Source organism: Zootoca vivipara, chromosome 2, assembly GCF_963506605.1.
Source record: "Zootoca vivipara chromosome 2, rZooViv1.1, whole genome shotgun sequence".
Lineage (NCBI taxonomy): Eukaryota > Metazoa > Chordata > Lepidosauria > Squamata > Lacertidae > Zootoca > Zootoca vivipara.
Window position 1 is genome coordinate 15,348,724 of NC_083277.1, and position 18,587 is coordinate 15,367,310.

The 18,587-nt window shown below is 40.4% G+C and overlaps 2 protein-coding genes and 1 non-coding gene across 3 annotated transcripts in view; 2 read left to right on the forward strand and 1 right to left on the reverse strand.

The window, feature by feature from the left end:
* Positions 1-18,587, forward strand: part of DDR1 (discoidin domain receptor tyrosine kinase 1) — a 273,948-nt gene that overhangs the window by 202,262 nt on the left and 53,099 nt on the right. The window lies entirely within an intron of this gene.
* TRNAM-CAU (transfer RNA methionine (anticodon CAU)) lies at positions 5,517-5,590 on the forward strand. Its single transcript has one exon. It is a non-coding gene; the product is annotated as a tRNA-Met (tRNA).
* Positions 7,744-18,459, reverse strand: LOC118078939 (killer cell lectin-like receptor subfamily F member 1). Its single transcript, XM_060270958.1, has 6 exons — positions 18,330-18,459; positions 12,443-12,532; positions 11,513-11,635; positions 9,805-9,959; positions 9,022-9,131; positions 7,744-7,988 (listed from the first exon to the last, which is right to left on the reverse strand). Exons 1-6 carry the CDS (start codon positions 18,412-18,414, stop codon positions 7,868-7,870), a joined length of 684 nt encoding a protein of 227 aa, XP_060126941.1. The 5' UTR covers positions 18,415-18,459; the 3' UTR covers positions 7,744-7,867.

An 18,587-nucleotide genomic window follows, 5' to 3' on the forward strand; every position in this document is an offset into this window, starting at 1 on the left:
AGAACTCATGATACCAATCTTCTGATGAACTTTGCACCCTGAAAATCTCATCACTGTTCTGGATCTCCAGTCATAACCCCCTGGCTATGTTCAGCTTGCTGTCCTTGTTTTTGTGCTCTCTTGCTGTATGGCATGATGAAATATGGTATATACTGGAGCTATCTGGTGTTTGTTGTGTTTTTTTTTAATGCAGATTTTCTCCACTGCTGATGTGACTGTCAGCAGCATGCTTTGTCAAAAGCAGGGAAGAGAAACAGAGCGAAGGAAATAAACCATCTTTAATTTCTGATACCGATAAGTAGCCGTGTTGGTCTGACGTAGTCAAAAAAAATTAAAAAAACAATCCTTCCAGTAGCACCTTAGAGACCATCTAAGTTTGTCATTGGTATGAGCTTTCGTGTGCATGCACGAAATCTGAAGAAGTGTGCATGTACACGAAAGCTCTTACCAATGACAAACTTAGTTGGTCTCTAAGGTGCTACTGGAAGGAAATTTTTTATTTTGTTTTAATTTCTGGTGTTTTGTATTAGTTTGAATTTTAAAAATCTTCAGAAAACATTCATCCACTAACAGGAAGCAGGTTGAAATACTTTGCTGTTTTTATTTAGAGGGAAAAGGGGATGTGTTACATTGATTTTTGTGTAGAAGAATCATAGAATTGTAGCATTGGAGGGACCCTGAGGAACATCTAGTCCAATCTATGCAGTTGTAGCGGCTTCCAACAGAAAAATAAAACACAGTAATCTATTAAACATTAAAAGCCTCCCTGAACAGGGCTGCCTTCAGATGTCTTCTAAAAGTCTGGTAGTTGTTTTCCTCTTTGACATCTGTTGGGAGGGCGTTCCACAGGGCAGGCTCCACCACCGAGAAGGCCCTCTGCCTAGTTCCCTGCAACTTGGCTTCTCGCAACGAGGGAACCGCCAGAAGGCCCTCAGCACTGGACCTCAGTGTCCGGGCAGAATGATGGAGGTGGAGACGCTCCTTCAGGTATACTGGACCGAGGCCATTCAGGGCTTTAAAGTTCAGCACCAACACTTTGAATTGTGCTCGGAAACGTACTGGGAGCCAATGTAGATCTTTCAAGACCGGTGTTATATGATCTTGGCGGCCACTCCCAGTCACCAGTCTAGCTGCAGCATTCTGGATTAGTTGTAGTTTCCGAGTTACCTCAAAGGTAGCCCCACGTAGAGTGCAATGGTTGAAAAATTCATGGCTATTGACAGGTGTATCTGGCAGCTGGTGAGCATGGGAATATTTATATCCATTCCCTAACTGCTCTAATTTCAGCACCCCGTGGCAAGACATTTTGCAGCCAATACCTATTGAAATTTCATTCCAATACTGCAATCTGCATTGGCCTGATAAAACCTGCTCCTCCCTTTTTTCTTGTTAAACTAACATGTTTGTAGCTTTAATTTGATATTATCGCCATTAAAACACACAGTAAAAGAATTGCATCAAGACATAAACATGCCCAATGAAAATATGTGCTAAAAATCCCTTTAAAACATGGCAGTAATTAAAACATGAGATTTATGCTGAGAAATCTGCATAAACAGGGGCATCTTCAAAAGCCAGCAGAATGCCAATAGAGATGAATACGCTTGTGTTTAATCATGGAGTGCCTTCTATATCGCTAGTGCTATTGGTGAAAGGAGCCCACCTCCCACAAGCCAAGAATCAGTAAGCTGCGGAAATACTAATTGGGCTTCATTTGTTGTTTTAATGCCCTTACCTGACAATGAAAGGGAAGTGGTTGTTTTTAGGAAATCTGGTCTAGAGCTATTTAGAGCTTTATACGTAAGTAAGAAGACCTTAAAAATCCGGCTTGATGTCTAATGGGCAGCCAGTTCAAATCCCTTACTACAGGCCTGAGATATGCCTGGTAAGACAGACATGATCCAAATGGAAGGTACTCTGCCCATTCAATTATTTAGTTTACTACCAATATTGCTCATTAACCTGACAAAAAGAAATGGAGCGCCAGATGCTAAAATATGAGGCATTTTCTTTAACCAGGAAGTGGACCTGAGGTGGAAAGAAGTTCAGTTTGTAAAACCTTTGGCCATTGCATTTGAAAACGTGTCCTTGGTTGCAGAGAAACAAATGAGTCACCAACCTTTGTTGGGCAGGCACAGTGGTGAACAGGTGTTAGCAGAGAAAAGGACAGGCAGGCGCTGTGGTTTTCGCCATGGGTTGCCTCTGTGGCTCAGTAGGTACATAGGAAAAGGATGTGGGTGGAGCGGGTGGTCAGGCAACATGCTCACTCACACCTTTAGACTGTGCCTTGGTTAGGACATTAGGTACAGCATCTATAGAAGTGTTTTTTTATTCACTAGGCTGGGGGAAGGAGTGTGAAATGTTGCAGAAGAAGCAACATGCAAAGACCCATCTATATGCACGCTTCATGCTACATGCATACTTTGAATTTGAATAAAAGCATATTATAACATTTTATTTTCCAAGCTAACTAGCATATCTAATTTTATTTGGATTGTCCCCAATTCTACATCCTTTGAAAAAAATAATCTTACCGTATTTATTATTTTCATTTATATACGTTACAATAGATCAACAATAATTCTAACATATCAAACCTCGACCTCCTTCCCCCACTTTCTGTGGTTCCTTACATTTATTTTCAACGTTTCCTGCATACTCCAAATTATTTTCACTTATTCTTTTATGCTCATATATATCTAATATATGTTTTTTAAACAACAACAACAACAACAAACTTGCAGGTATTTACAATAATCCTGCCCATGTCTGTTTACAATTTATTTGTAGATATTCACTGAACCATTTCCATTCCTTTCCAAAAATCTTTAAGATAACACATTTGTAAAAAAAACAAAACCCAGAAGCTGTTCTTTTGGGAATTATAGGATTAGAACTACCTAAACAGTATAGAAATTTATTTATGTATGCAACTATGGCTGCAGGAACGTTATTTGCCCTCAAATGAAAAGAAGAAGTCCAGAAGAGAGAAGACCGGCAACAGAAATTCATGGACTATGCAGAAATGGCAAAACTTACTGGACTAATAAGAAATCAAGACAACAAACTTGTTATCAAAGAACAGATGACATCCTTGGCCCTGTTCCTGCTTTTTTGTTATTTTGGCGGGGGATACAAAAAAATAAATACCACATTGAAGGAAATTTCCAGATTTCTTTACGAGGAATAAATTGAATATAACATCTTATTTTCCAAGCTAACTAGCATATCTAATTTTATTTGCATTGTCCCCAATTCTGCATCCTTAAAAAAATAATCTTATTTATTATTTTCATTCATATACGTTACAACAATAGATCAACAATAATTCTAACATATCAAACCTCGACTTCCTTCCCCCTCTTTCTGCAGTTCCTTACATTTATTTTCATCATTTCCTGCATACTCCAAATTATCTTCACTTATTCTTTTATGCTCATATATATCTAATATATGTTTTTTTTAAAAAAAACCACAACAACAACAAACCTGCAGGTATTTACAATAATCCTGCCCATGTCTTAATGTCTGTTTACAATTTATTTGTAGATATTCACTGAACCATTTCCATTCCTTTCCAAAAATCTTTAAGATAACACATTTGTAAAAAACAAACAAAACCCAGAAGCTGTTCTTTTGGGAATTATAGGATTAGAACTACCTAAACAGTATAGAAATTTATTTCTGTATGCAACTATAGCTGCAGGAACGTTATTTGCCCTCAAATGAAAAGAAGAAGCCCAAAAGAGAGAAGACCGGCTACAGAAATTCATGGACTATGCAAAATAGCAAAACTTACTGGAATAATAAGAAATCAAGACAACAAACTTGTTATCAAAGAACAGATGACATCCTTGGTCCTGTTCCTGCTTTTTTGTTATTTTGGTGGGGGATACAAAAAAATAAATACCACATGGAAGGAAATTGTGCTGAGAATAATAAGGTATTACTGGGTACATAAATGCACTTGTTGAAGGTCAGAAATAACTCCAGATTTCTTTACAAGGAATAAATTGAATATTGGAACATTTTTGCTCTCATCATGTTTAAAAACATGCAGCCAGATCTTGATTTCGTTTTTATGTGAAATTCAAATGACAACTCCCTCTCCCTTTACCTGTTCATAGACCCTTCACATTTGTGTAGTATTGATCATTTAAAAAGTCAACATTAACTTTGTGGGTTGCTTCCAACTATTTTTTTTTAAAAAAATGAAAATAAAGAAGGCTGATCGCCAAAGAATTGATGCTTTTGAATTATGGTGCTGGAGGAGACTCTTGAGAGACCCATGGACTGCAAGAAGATCAAAACTATCCATTCTGAAGGAAATCAGCCCTGAGTGCTCACTGGAAGGACAGATCGTGAAGCTGAGGCTCCAATACTTTGGCCATCTCAAGAGTAGAGAAGACTCCCTGAAGAGACCCTGATGTTGGGAAAGATGGAGGGCACAAGGAGAAGGGGACGGCAGAGGACGAGATGGTTGGACAGTGTTCTCGAACCTACGGACCTGAGTCTGACCAAACTGCGGGAGGCAGTGGAAGACAGGAGTGCCTGGCGTGCTCTGGTCCATGGGGTCACGAAGAGTCGGACACGACTAAACGACTAAACAACAACAATCTGCATTTACTTCAGATTTCTCCAACATTTTTATACGCAGTTTTCATGTATACACATTTTTGCAAGCGATTTCCTCTGAATTTTTGTATATTATTTAAATGAGTGCCTGCACTTTTATTGACACCTGAATATGCATATTTGTGCATATTTTGTGGCTGAAGAGCTGCATTGCAAAATTCAAACAAGTGCCAATTTTGAAAGACAGTTTTGTTTTGTTTTGAATAGTGCAATTTGGGTAGCATGTTTGCATGAAAATGCAAACAAAGGGGAAATTCTTCCCCATCCCTAGGTGCCATGTACCCTTCTGTATTTCCTTCTCATTATTCAAACAAAAATACTGCTTATAAAGGTACAAACATTCTACGATGAGGGTAAATCTAAAGGAAAATGAAAATCATGTCCGTCTGTCAACTGATATATTACAGTGGAATCAGACAAAAACTGGAAGATAGAGGGGTGTGAACTGAGTACCTTGTTTCTGAGCTACAGCGGCAGTTCCTGATGCAACCCTCCTAGACTGGAAGTTCAAAGCAGTATAACCATCTTCACTCTCCATTGGCAAGCAAAGGGTGCAGAGAAGCCGTTCAGAGCTGCAGGGCTGTCGAAGGAGCACTGAAGGTTTGTTGCTATAGCCTGAGTTGATGGCCAAACACTCTTTCCGGAGCAGCTCTTCTCTTCAACCACAATGCCAGTCACACATTAGCAGTATTATTAGGTAGTTAGGGTAGGGGGTGGAGGGCAGGGCTGTTGTTGTTTTAAAAAAGGTTTTTGGGAGTTGTTCAGTTTGTATTGTTCAGCTTTTAGAATGGAGTTTGGCTTTTGGAAAGATGCTTACGGGGGCTCCAATTATGGATTGTAGCTAAACCATATTGAGATGTGACTGAGGCTTCCATGAATGAGGCTGGATAGCTCAGTTGGTTAGAGTGTGGTGCTCATAATGCCAAGGTTGCAGGTTCGATCCCTGTCTGGGGCAGCTGCATATTCATGCATTGAAGGGGGTTAGACTAGATGATCCTTAGGGTACCTTCCAGCTCTACAATTCTATAATTCTGTGAGTGGGGAGGAGTAAAAGTAAAAGGTAAAGGACCCCAGGATGGTTAAGTCCAGTCAAAGGCTACTCTGGAGTTGCGGCGCTCATCTTGCTTTTCAGGCTGAGGGAGCCGGCGTTTGTCCGCAGACAGTTTTCCAGGTCACGTGGCCAGCATGACTAAACCACTACTGGTGCTATGGGACACCGTGACGGAAACCAGAGCACACAAAAATGCCGTTTACCTTCCTGCCGCATTGGTAGCTATTTATCTACCTGTACTGGCAAACTTTCAAACTGCTAGATTGACAGGAGCTGGGACAGAGCTATGGAAGCCCACTCCCTCACGGGGATTCGAACCGCTGACCTTCTGATCGGCAAGCCCAAGAAATCCTGCCCCTTTAATATATTATATATTATAATTCTCCCCAAAGGGCATATCCCAAGACAGGGGAGGCAACCTAAGGCCCGGGGGCCGGATGTGGCGCAATCGCCTTCTCAATCCATCCCAGGGGGATGGTCCAGGTATCAGCTTGTTTTTACATGAGCAGAATGCGTCCTTTTATCTAAAATGCATCTCTGGGTTATTTGTGGGTCCTGCCTGGTGTTTTTTACATGAGTAAAATGCGTATTTTTATTTAAAATGCATCTCTGGGTTATTTGTGGGGCATAGGAATTCATTCAATTCCCCCCCCCCCAAATATACTCCAGCCCATATTAGAGGATCATAGAATCATAAAATCATAGAGTTGGAAGAGACCACAAGCGCCATCCAGTCCAACCTCCTGCCAAGCAGGAAACGCCATCAAAGCATTCTTGACATATGCCTGTCAAGCCTCTGCTTAAAGACCTCCAAAGAAGGAGACTCCACCACACTCCTTGGCAACAAATTCCACTGCCGAACAGCTCTTACTGTCAGGAAGTTCTTCCTAATGTTTAGGTGGAATCTTCTTTCTTGTAGTTTGAATCCATTGCTCCGTGTCTGCTTCTCTGGAGCAGCAGAAAACAACCTTTCTCCCTCCTCTATATGACATCCTTTTATATATTTGAACATGGCTATCATATCACCCCTTAACCTTCTCTTCTCCAGGCTAAACATACCCAGCTCCCTAAGCCATTCCTCATTAAGGCATTGTTTCCAGGCCTTTGACCATTTTGGTTGCCCTCCTCTGGACACATTCCAGCTTGTCAGTATCCTTCTTGAACTGTGGTGCCCAGAACTGGACACAGTACTCCCGGTGAGGTCTGACCAGAGCAGAATACAGTGATACTATTACTTCCCTTGATCTAGATGCTATACTCCTATTGATGCAGCCCAGAATTGCATTGGCTTTTTTAGCTGCTGCATCACACTGCTGACTCATGTCAAGTTTGTGGTCTACCAGGACTCCTAGATCCTTTTCACATGTACTGCTCTCAAGCCAGGTGTCCCCCATCCTGTATTTGTGCCTTTCATTTTTTTTGCCCAAGTGTAGTACCTTACATTTCTCCTTGTTAAAATTCATCTTGTTTGCTTTGGCCCAGTTGTCTAATCTGTTAAGGTCATTTTGAAGTGTGATCCTGTCCTCTGGGGTATTAGCCACCCCTCCCAATTTGGTGTCATCTGCAAACTTGCTCAGGATGCCCTCAAGCCCATCATCCAAGTCATTGATAAAGATGTTGAAGGTAGTGAAGGAACCGCCAGAAGGCCCTCGGCACTAGACCTCAGTGTCGGGGCAGAATGATAGGGGTGGAGACATTTCTTCAGGTATACTGGACCGAGGCCGGTTAGGGCTTTAAAGGTCAGCACCAACACTATGAATTTTGTTCGGAACCGTACACCCATTCCTTGAGATGTCTCCACCCCCATCGTTCAGCCCAGACACTGAGATTCAGCTCCAAGGGCCGTCTGGTGGTTCCCTATCTGCGAGAAGTGAAGTTACAGGGAACCAGCCAGAGGGCTTTCTCAGCAGTGGCACCCTCCCTGTTTGTTATTATTTTGCACTGTCAAATTCTTCAGCTGATTCTCAATCGTGACTTAAAACTAATCTTTTAGTAACAAAAATAAATTGATTTAGAATTAGAATTTAGGTGTGCTACCTCTGGAATTCACAAAGAGGTATTTTGATGACAACAGAATAATACCTTTACATAATCTTCTCAGCCACCCAATGACATTTTTATTGTGCGGTCCTGGCAAATAACAACAACCCACATAATTATTGCATTTATCAAACTAAAATATCAGAGTAGGAGAGGGTCTTTCTGGCAAATCCATTTAAACACACTATTGCAGTCTTCAGAGGTGACTTCATGTCTTATTCTAGCACAAGAGTTTTCTTCAGCATAGTCTGGTTCTGGAAATCTGTGGAAGAAAAGGGTACATCTAAATATCAGGACCGAAGCCTGTTACAACTATTTTTTTTCATGTTCTTAATAGAAAACAGACTAGGTCCTCCAAATATGCATGAGTAGAATCAAAGTGGAGAGAGTGAAGAAAGTCACGCTGAGTTTGATAGTGGGAACAGCGCCATCTCCCCCTTTTCCTGCCCCAAAACCAAGTAATTTACTTTTGGGCCTGGGAAGGGGGACTACAGCAGCGGGGGATGCTCCACCAGGGACCGAGGCATACTTTTTTGACCATTTGTGTGTGTTAAGAGTGACAGAATACTGAAAATAGAAACAGGGTGAGTTGTTTTTTTAAAAAAAGAAATCCACGGAGAAGGGTGTTGTCACTGGTTAGGACAAAGAGGGTGTGGATTTTCTACTATTCTTTCACTTTTCAAAAACCAGCTGCTCCGTGCAAGACTCTCTACAACAGCCTCCAGAGGAGGCAGCGATTGAGATTGTGAGTGAAGTGGGAAGAGTTACTCCTCCACTCCCTCCCACTGTGGTTCCATTCATGCCCCTAAGGATTTTTCTTTCCCCTGAAGAACCAGTGCTGTGGAGCATGGGGGGCACTTCAATTGAGACCATGAGCAGGGAGCGAGGTGGCCAGTGAATAAAAATAATAAAATAAAATAAAAAGAGTACTACTCTCGTGCCTTCATGGAAGGGGAACTTGCCACCCCAGACCTTTTCCGATTTCTCAGGAGTCAACTGAGGGTATCTTCTCAGCAGCCAATAGAAGAAGCAAAAAATATATTTTACAAATTTTCCATCAGCCTACTAAAACTTTAGCTTATAAACAGGCAAGAGTAGCACTTGCTTAAATGTTCAGTGCAAATTAAATGTGAAATTTGGCAACATCTCTAGCTACCCCTCTCTCTGCATGAGAAAGCTGGCAACTTAATTGGAACCAGTGCAAAAACAAATGCCTTAATTGCACACCAAGATAATCTTAGCTCTAAAAATTGTGTGGTCTTTTTTTGCTTTGATTAAAAACAATAACAACTCACAGACTCTGATCAAGCTGGGAGCCTGTAATCCAAATCCATTTCTTCTCCAGTTTTAACCGTGAGAGTCCAATCCAGTGTGCTGCATGTTTTGTAATGCTTTTTATAAAATCCTGTATGAGAGAGAATTTATTTTAAAAATTTTTTTTCATGTTGATAACTTCAGAATAAAGCTTACATTAAAATAAAATAAAGTAGTAACATGTGAAAGTTGATATTAAATATAAAGAAACATTCATCAAGAACAGTAATCAAAGCAGCATTAAGCATTTATAATACAGGCCTCCCCATTTACGCAGGGGTTACGTTGCCAGGCACTATGCATTGAAGGGAAAATGCGTATAGTGGGAACACTGTTGAAAAAGCCTCCAAACAAGCTTCAAAGCATCCATGGGGGAAAGCCGCTGAAAGGCCGCGTGGAATGGGGAAATAACAAGTGGAACACAAGCTCCTCCTCTGCCCCTGCTCCACCACCAACCTCACCTTCCTAAAGAGTCTTTCTAAATAAAAAGAGGAGTTGGGCTACAGTTAGAGGGATTTGCTTGCAACCGGTACTTTGGTTCTCACTAGTCAAACTCCCCAAGGCCTTCCACTGATGAACTGACCATGGGTGGGAATGGGATGAGGCACTAAGCAAGACTCTACACTCCACATGCTTCTCAAGTCACCAACCATGATATCATTGCAGAGCTACTAAGCTAGAGTTAAGCTCAGGTGAACTCAGGTGTCCTTCAGAATTAACCTGCATGGGAATGCATTGCCTGAAATGTGTAATTGTCCCCTTACCATCTCCTCCTTGTCTTGGATGACCAGCAGTTGAGAATCCCTTGTTGAACAGTCATGTTGGCTCTCATCCCAGGTTTTAATATTTTCTGATAGCCAGTAGCACTTGTCCCTGTGGAGCTGCCATTGTACAGGGCACACTTTGTAAGGGGAATTATCTGTGGAAGGAAAGACACTTAATGATTATGACTGGGCCTCCATTTCTATTGTGAAAAACGTAAGTGCTCTGGAACGGTAAGGACCCAGTGTCTCTAGGCTGAGTGAAGTTGTCCAGTAAATCGATGGTTTGCACGGTGCTCTTTGAAACTCCTCAAAGTTGGGGTCCAACAACTTTTTATGTTATTCACTTTTTTTCTTTTTTTTTTTTCTATGAAGTGTACTTACATTTGCCACATTTCTTTTGAAGGAAGAGCCCTCATCCAGATCACGCTCTCCATTTCCACCAGGTCTCAGTGCTGGCTTCTCACCCAAAAACATGCCCTCTGTTTGAGCCATAAACTTTTAGGGGAGAATGCGGGGAGGTGAGACAATAGCTGTCAGGTGGGGAGGTGATTTTTATGGGAAACAGGCATGCAGCTTGATTCAGATTGGCCCCCTTTAAAGCTTCTTTTATAGTCTTTTATATAGAGTTCAGAGAGAGGAAACTGGAGCCCTCTAGAGGACCAAGATGCAGATGGAGTTTACAAGACAAATTGCAGCCTTACATGTCCAAGTTGGTCTCCACAGTCTGTCTCATGGTAGCTCCGTGTTGACAATACTGTGGTGAGGTGGGGTTGTTTTTCGGGGGGGGGGGGCTGTCAGTCTTCATAATACCCGAGTCCCTTCTAATTCTTGGGGTCTTGGATCCAGAAAAGGTTAAAATCTAATGGAGGATTCCATTGTTGAACTAACCAGGTGAGTTAATGGCCTTAAATACTGTCCTTCCTTGATATAACAAAGGAAGTGGCTTTGTGCCAGAAGGCAAATGGGTGGGTCTCCCCTCCCTCACCTGGCTCTTAGTGAGAAAGGCCAGAGTTGTGTGTGAAGTTAGCTCTGTAATGAAACTACCAGCGCTTGATAATTTAGGACCATAGGGAGCTGCCTTGTTATGAGGGAAACCACTGGGTTCATCTAGCTCAATTTTGTCTACACTGACCAGCAGCAGTTTGAGACACCAGGGATGGAATCTGGGACTTTCTGCATACAAACTCGGTGCTCTACCACCAAACTATGAAAACACCACCTGGAGTACCGTGTCCAGTTCTAGGTGCCACAATTTGAGAAAGATTTCAACAAGCTGGAATGTGTGCTGCCACACAGGAGATGGAGGAAGCCTGTTTTTTCCTGCTCAGTAGGGTTGGACCTGAAACAATAGATTCAAGTCTGACTAAATATCAGGAAAAACATTCCGACAGTAGGAGCTGTTCAACAGTGGTACAGGAGTTGTAGGGGTGGGAGGTTGTAGCCTCTCCTTCCTTGGAGGCTTTTAAGCAGAGGTTGGATGGCAATCTGTCATGGATGCTTTAGCTGAGATTCCTGCATTGCAAGGAGACTGTTGGGGTTCCCTCCAGCTCTACAATTCTGTAAGTCTATGATTCACCCACAATGAATGAAATCAGTTTCTTTACAGAAGGTTTTATGCCTCAAAACAGCATAAATGTGAACTGAAAGCAAGCTCTTACATACAATTGCTATGCTTGAAAGAGACCGCAGTACAATGCATCAATTCTACCTGAGGACCTAGTCTGTTTTTGATTGCAGAAGTTGAGTCTTAGGAAAGCCTGAAACTTGTCTGTTGAGGCATTGCATCCACCATTGTTCACAATTTTTCCCTTTTCAGCTTCCAACTGTAAAGCTGTTTCCGCAAAACAAATAAAGTCATTAAAATGAATGGGCATAATGTTAAAGCACAAATTGAAAATATGGAGGCCAAGGAATGGGAGAAGAAGAGGGGTATGATAAGATACTGAGGGCAAGTTGCAAAAGTGACCAGGACACTTGTCTATTTACTCTTTGTGCAGAGGAGGGAATTTGGGGGGAACATATTATCATGCAGGGATGTATGTAAAAACACCTGCCCAAATTCCTCCTATGCAAACATTAGGGAGTCCCTGCTTTCTTTAGGGGGAAAATATGTAGCAATGGGATTGCTCTCAGCATTTTTAAGAACAAAAAGGTTCTTTTTGTTACAGTATTTGTTTTCAAAACAAAATATATTGTTGCAATTGTCCTATTACTCTGAAAACCACAAAACCAGGAAGCATCCAAGAATGAGGTACAAAAAAAATACCTCACAGATGCCAAGAAAAAAGATGAGTCATTTGCAATTTAAGCATACTGCAAAAAATAAATAACCGGTCCTTTTTCTTGGCATCTGTGTGATATTTCTCTCTTTTGGCACTGTATTCCTTCAAGCACTGAAGTGCTTCCCTAATTTCAGCTTCCTTTGGAAGAAGGTGCCTTCAGGCTTACAACGTTTTTGTAATAGTTGCATTAATTTACAAATACACAGAATGAGTATTCTGCCACACACTTCTGCCACTTTTTTCTGTCAAAATCTTTATCTGGGGATGATGGAACGCTTATACATATCTGTGGGAATGGCCACAGATTAAAAACTTTTGGAAAGCAATTCATCAATGAAATAATAAATAATACTCACCCAAGACTGTCACAGCCGCCCCCAGGAGGATGATCACAAAGCCTGCTGCCCACAGGGTGATCTGGTACCAACAGGGAAGCCCAGAAGCATCTGTGACAAGAGGGGAAACTGTGGGAATGTTTAGGAATGTGGATGAGGATATATTGTTTAATATGCCCTATCCCCGCTTGTGCTAGCAAGCACCCAACTTTAGCAGAGTAAAAACATTCCCCTTTTGCAAAATACACAGCAGAAAAGCGTTTGCGCAGGCTTGATTTAAGCCTGTAAAATAAAGTGTATTTTCCTGGTATTTCCCCCTTTTTCCCTCTTAAAAGAAAGGACACAACACAATGCTCTTAAAAGTATAAAAGATGTTTACTTACAAGCATCTCGAGATACAGCATTCTCAAGAGGTAGACTTGCTTAGGTAAAAAGTAATATATACATTGTGAAGTTCACTTATAAGAAGTGAGACTCCATCTCATCTCTCTCTAGGCTGGAGGCCTTGAGAGAGAGAGAATCCTCACTAGATGTTGAGTCCTTGAAGTCCAAGAGAGTAAGAGTGTAAGATATGTACAGGATTATTTGGAGAAAGAGAATTTAGAATGCAATCTAGTGACGTGCCTAGAATAAATAAATTACAAGAGGAGAATTCGACATAAGTCTTTATTAAATTGTTAAAACTTTGTTAGAATTTGTATAGAAGTAAGAGATACAGCAATGGAAAAATAATGCATTTAGGGACGTGTTTCGCAAATAATAGGAAGAAAATTTTAAATATACCCTTTTCTTTTACCTCTTTTCTTTTCTTTCTTTCTTTTTTTTCCTTCTTTTTCTTTCCCCTTTTTTCTTTTTCTTTTCTTGTTTATTTGCTTCCGTTAGGGGCTTTCTAACTATTAAAGTGAGTACATAAGCTCTTTTTTCTTTTTCTTTTATCCCAGGCTTATGTACTATTGAGCTGATTTATGATTGAATATGGTTTCTTCTTTTATCATGGGATTTTTGTCTTTTTTTTTGGATCTTTATTTTTCGCTTTTTGTGTGCTTGATTTTGGATTTTGTATTTTTTTTAAACTATTTGAATAAAGATCTATTTTTTTTAAAAAGAGAGAGAGAGTAAGAGTGTAAGAGAGGGAAATGGCTGCTTCTTTCATAATTTATCTACCGCCTTTACCATCTAATTAGCATGTGGAGGAACAAGAAACTAGGCTTAGTCGTGTGTTCCTCCTCAGTCCTCCAAGTGGACTATCTAGGGATTGTTGTGACTTGACTGCACTTAACCCTTTGCATCCCACAAAAAACTTGAATGATGCGAGTCAGCAGTGCCTAGACCAGAGTCTCCCACAACTCATTGCAGGCTAGCAACCATCACAGGTGATTTCTTTCGGTTTTGTTTTTTGAAAAAAATCCCTTCAGGAGGTAACAGGCAACAGGCAACAGGCAAATGGTATATGTTTAGTAAATCACCAAAATGCATTGTATTAGGGGATGGTTTGAAAAACATTGTGTGCTGGACAAAATTGCAAACAAAAAATGTGCATGTTCATTGAAATGCACACTAAAACGTTGAATTTTCAGGAGGAGTTTAAAGGGGTGTGTGGAAGTGATGTAGGAATGAGGCTAAACTTGTCTAATTTAGAATGACTTGTGAAGAAGTTCACAAAAGACAAAAGTAAGAGTGAGCTTTGATGGAGCTCGCACGATAACGAGAAAAGCTGATCTACCACTCCAGATGCAAGAACTCATGATACCAATCTTCTGATGAACTTTGCACCCTGAAAATCTCATCACTGTTCTGGATCTCCAGTCATAACCCCCTGACTATGTTCAGCTTGCTGTCCTTGTTTTTGTGCTCTCTTGCTGTATGGAATGATGAAATACGGTATACTGTATACTGGAGCTATCTGGTGTTTGTTGTGTTTTTCTAAATGCAGATTTTCTCCACTGCTGATGTGACTGTCAGCTGTCAGCAGCATGCTTTGTCAAAAGCAAGGAAGAGAAACAGAGTGAAGGAAATAAACCATCTTTAATTTCTGATGTATCTGACGAAGTGTGTACGCACACGAAAGCTCATACCAAAATAAAAACTTAGTTGGTCTTTAAGGTGCTACTGAAGGAATTTTTTAATTTTGCTTCGACTCAGACCCACACGGCTACCTACCTGTAACTTTAATTATTGATGTTTTGTATTAGTTTGAATTTTAGAAATCTTCAGAAAATATTCATCCACTAACAGGAAGCAGGTTGAAATACTTTGCTATTTTTATTTAGAGGGAAAAGGGGATGTGTTACATTGATTTTTGTGTAGAAGAATCATAGAATTGTAGCATTGGAGGGACCCTGAGGAACATCTAGTCCAATCTATGCAGTTGTAGCATACAAGAATCAAACCTGCAATCTAGGCATTATCAGCATCAAGCTCTAACCAACTGGGCTATATATTCACAGAAAGTGTACCATCCAAAGTGGTTGGAAAAAAGCATGGCTATTGACAGATATATCTGGCAGCTGGTGAGCATGGGAATATTTATATGCATTCACTAACTGGTCTAATTTCAGCACCCCGTGGCAAGACATTTTGCAGCCAATACCTATTGAAATTTCATTCCAATACTGCATCCTGTATTTGCCTGATAAAACCTGCTCCTTCCTTTTTTCTTGTTAAACTAACATGTTTGTAGCTTTAATTTGATATTATCTCCATTAAAACACACAGTAAAACAATTGCATGAACATGCCCAATGAAAATTTGTGCTAAAAATCCCTTTAAAACATGGCAGTAATTAAAAAAATGAGATTTTTTTGCTGAGAAATCTGTGTAAACAGGGGCATCTTCAAAAGCCAGCAGAAGGCCAACAGAGATGAATATGCTTTTATTTCATCATGGAGTGCCTTCTATATCACTAGTGCTATCGGTGAAAGGAGCCCACCTCCCACAAGCCAAGAATCAGTAAGCTGCGGGTGGCAAGATTAATGGGGCTTCATTTGTTCTCTTAATGCCCTTACCTGACAATGAAAGGGAACTTGTGTTTTTTAGGAAATCTGGTCCAGAGCTATTTAGAACTTTATATGTAAGTAAGAAGACCTTAAAAATCCGGTTTGATGTCTAATGGGCAGCCAGTTCAAATCCCTTACTACAGGCCTGAGATGTGCCTGGTAAGACAGACACGATCCAAATGGAAGTTACTCTGCCCATTCAATTATTTAGTTGACTACCAATATTGCTCATTAATCTGACAAAAAGAAATGAAGTGCCAGATGCTAAAATATGAGGCATTTTCTTTTAACCAGGAAGTGGACCTAAGGTGGAAAGAAGTTCTGTTGTAAAAACTTTGGCCAATGTATTTGAAAACTTGTCCTTGGTTGCAGTGAAACAAAAGAGTCACCAACCTTTGTTGGGCAGGCACAGTGGTGAACAGGTGTTAGCAGAGAAAAGGACAAGCAGGCGCTGTAGTTTTCACCATGGGTTGCCTCTGTGGCTCAGTAGGTGCAAAGGAAAAGGATGTGGGTGGAGCGGGTGGTCAGGCAACATGCTCACACCTTTATACTGTGCCTTGGCCAGGACATTAGGTACAGCATCACTAGGCTGGGGGAAGGAGTGTGAAATGTTGCAGAAGATGCAACAAGCAAAGACCCATCTATATGCACGCTTCATGCTACATGCATACTTCTTTGAATATTGACATGTGCAGCCTGATCCTAGGCAGGCCCAGGGATGCTCTCAATAACACATAAGTCTGTGGTGCTATAATCACCGGAAGGAGCATCTCCACCCTCATCGTTCACCCTGAGATCCAGCTCTGAGCATATTATAACATCTTATTTTCCAAGCTAACTAGCATATCTAATTTTATTTGCATTGTCCTCAATTCTGCATCCTTTAAAAATAATAATCTTATTCATTATTTTCATTTATATACGTTACAACAATAGATCAACAATAATTCTAACATATCAAATCTCAACTTCCTTCCACCTCTTTCTGCGGTTCCTTACATTTATTTTCAACGTTTCCTGCATACTCCAAATTATCTTCACTTATTCTTTTATGCTCATATATATCTAATATATTTTTTTTAAAAACAACAACAACAACAAACCTGCAGGTTAAAAAAATGTCCTTCAGTAGCACCTTATAGACCAACTAAGTTTTTATTTTGGTATGAGCTTTCGTGTGCATGCACACTTCTTCAGATACCTGCATGCACATGAAATCTCATACCAAAATAAAAACTTAGTTGGTCTTTAAGGTGCTACTGAAGGAATTTTTTTATTTTGCTTCGACTCAGACCAACACGTAACTAAAACCTGCAGGTATTTACAATAATCCTGCCCATGTCTTAATGTCTGTTTACAATTTATTTGTAGATATTCACTGAACCATTTCCATTCCTTTCCAAAAATCTTTAAGATAACACATTTGTAAAAAAACAAAACCCAGAAGCTGTTCTTTTGGGAATTATAGGATTAGAACTACCTAAACAGTATAGAAATTTATTTATGTATGCAACTATAGCTGCAGGAATGTTATTTGCCCTCAAATAAAAAGAAGAAGCCCAAAAGAGAGAAGGCCGGCTACAGAAATTCATGGACTATGCAAAATCGCAAAACTTACTGGACTAATAAGAAATCAAGACAACAAATTTGTTATCAAAGAACAAATGACATCCTTGGCCCTGTTCCTGCTTTTTTGTTACGGTATTTTGGCAGGGGATACAAAAAAATAAATACCACATGGAAGGAAATTGTGCTGAGAATCATAGAGGTATTACTGGGTACATAAATGCACTTATTGAAGATTAGAAATAACTCCAGATTTCTTTACAAGAAATAAATTGAATATTGGAACATTTTTGCTCTCATCATGTTTAAAAACATGCAGCCAGATCTTGATTTCGTTTTTATGTGAACTTCAAATGACAACTCCCTCTCCCTTTACCTGTTCATAGACCCTTCACATTTGTGTAGTATTGATCATTTAAAAAGTCAACATTAACTTTGTGGGTTGCTTCCAACTATTTTTTTAAAAAAATGAAAATAAAGAAGGCTGATCGCCAAAGAATTGATGCTTTTGAATTATGGTGCTGGAGGAGACTCTTGAGAGACCCATGGACTGCAAGAAGATCAAAACTATCCATTCTGAAGGAAATCAGCCCTGAGTGCTCACTGGAAGGACAGATCGTGAAGCTGAGGCTCCAATACTTTGGCCATCTCAAGAGTAGAGAAGACTCCCTGAAGAGACCCTGATGTTGGGAAAGATGGAGGGCACTAGGAGAAGCGGACGACAGAGGACGAGATGGTTGGACAGTGTTCTCGAAGCTACGGACCTGAGTCTGACCAAACTGCGGGAGGCAGTGGAAGACAGGAGTGCCTGGCGTGCTCTGGTCCATGGGGTCACGAAGAGTCGGACACGACTAAACGACTAAACAACAACAATCTGCATTTACTTCAGATTTCTCCAACATTTTTATACGCAGTTTTCATGTATACACATTTTTGCAAGCGATTTCCTCTGAATTTTTGTATATTATTTAAATGAGTGCCTGCACTTTTATTGACACCTGAATATGCATATTTGTGCATATTTTGTGGCTGAAGAGCTGCATTGCAAGATTCAAACAAGTGCCAATTTTGAAAGACAGTTTTGTTTTGTTTTGAATAGTGCAATTTGGGTAGCATGTTTGCATGAAAATGCAAACAAAGGGGAAATTCTTCCCCATCCCTAGGTGCCATGTACCCTTCTGTATTTCCTTCTCATTATTCAAACAAAAATACTGCTTATAAAGGTACAAACATTCTACGATGAGGGTAAATCTAACAGAAAAGGAAAATCATGTCCGTCTGTCAACTGATATATTACAGTGGAATCAGACAAAAACTGGAAGATATGAGGGGTGTGAACTGAGTACCTTGTTTCTGAGCTACAGCGGCAGTTCCTGATGCAACCCTCCTAGACTGGAAGTTCAAAGCAGTATAACCATCTTCACTCTCCATTGGCAAGCAAAGGGTGCAGAGAAGACATTCAGAGCTGCAGGGCTGTCGAAGGAGCACTGAAGGTTTGCTGCTATAGCCTGAGTTGATGGCCAAACATCTCTTTCCGGAGCAGCTCTTCTCTTCAACCACAATACCAGTCACACATTCACAGCATTATTAGGTGGTTACGGTAG

Coding starts and splice junctions, on each gene's coding strand:
- LOC118078939 (XM_060270958.1), bottom strand. CDS start 18,414: ATGGAGAGTGAAGATGGTTATACTGCTTTGAACTTCCAGTCTAGGAGG. Junction 12,533..18,329: donor CGCTGTAGCTCAGAAACAAG/GTACTCAGTTCA, acceptor CTCTTGTCACAG/ATGCTTCTGGGCTTCCCTGT. Junction 7,989..9,021: donor TCCCAGCTTGATCAGAGTCT/GTGAGTTGTTAT, acceptor TTTCTTCCACAG/ATTTCCAGAACCAGACTATG.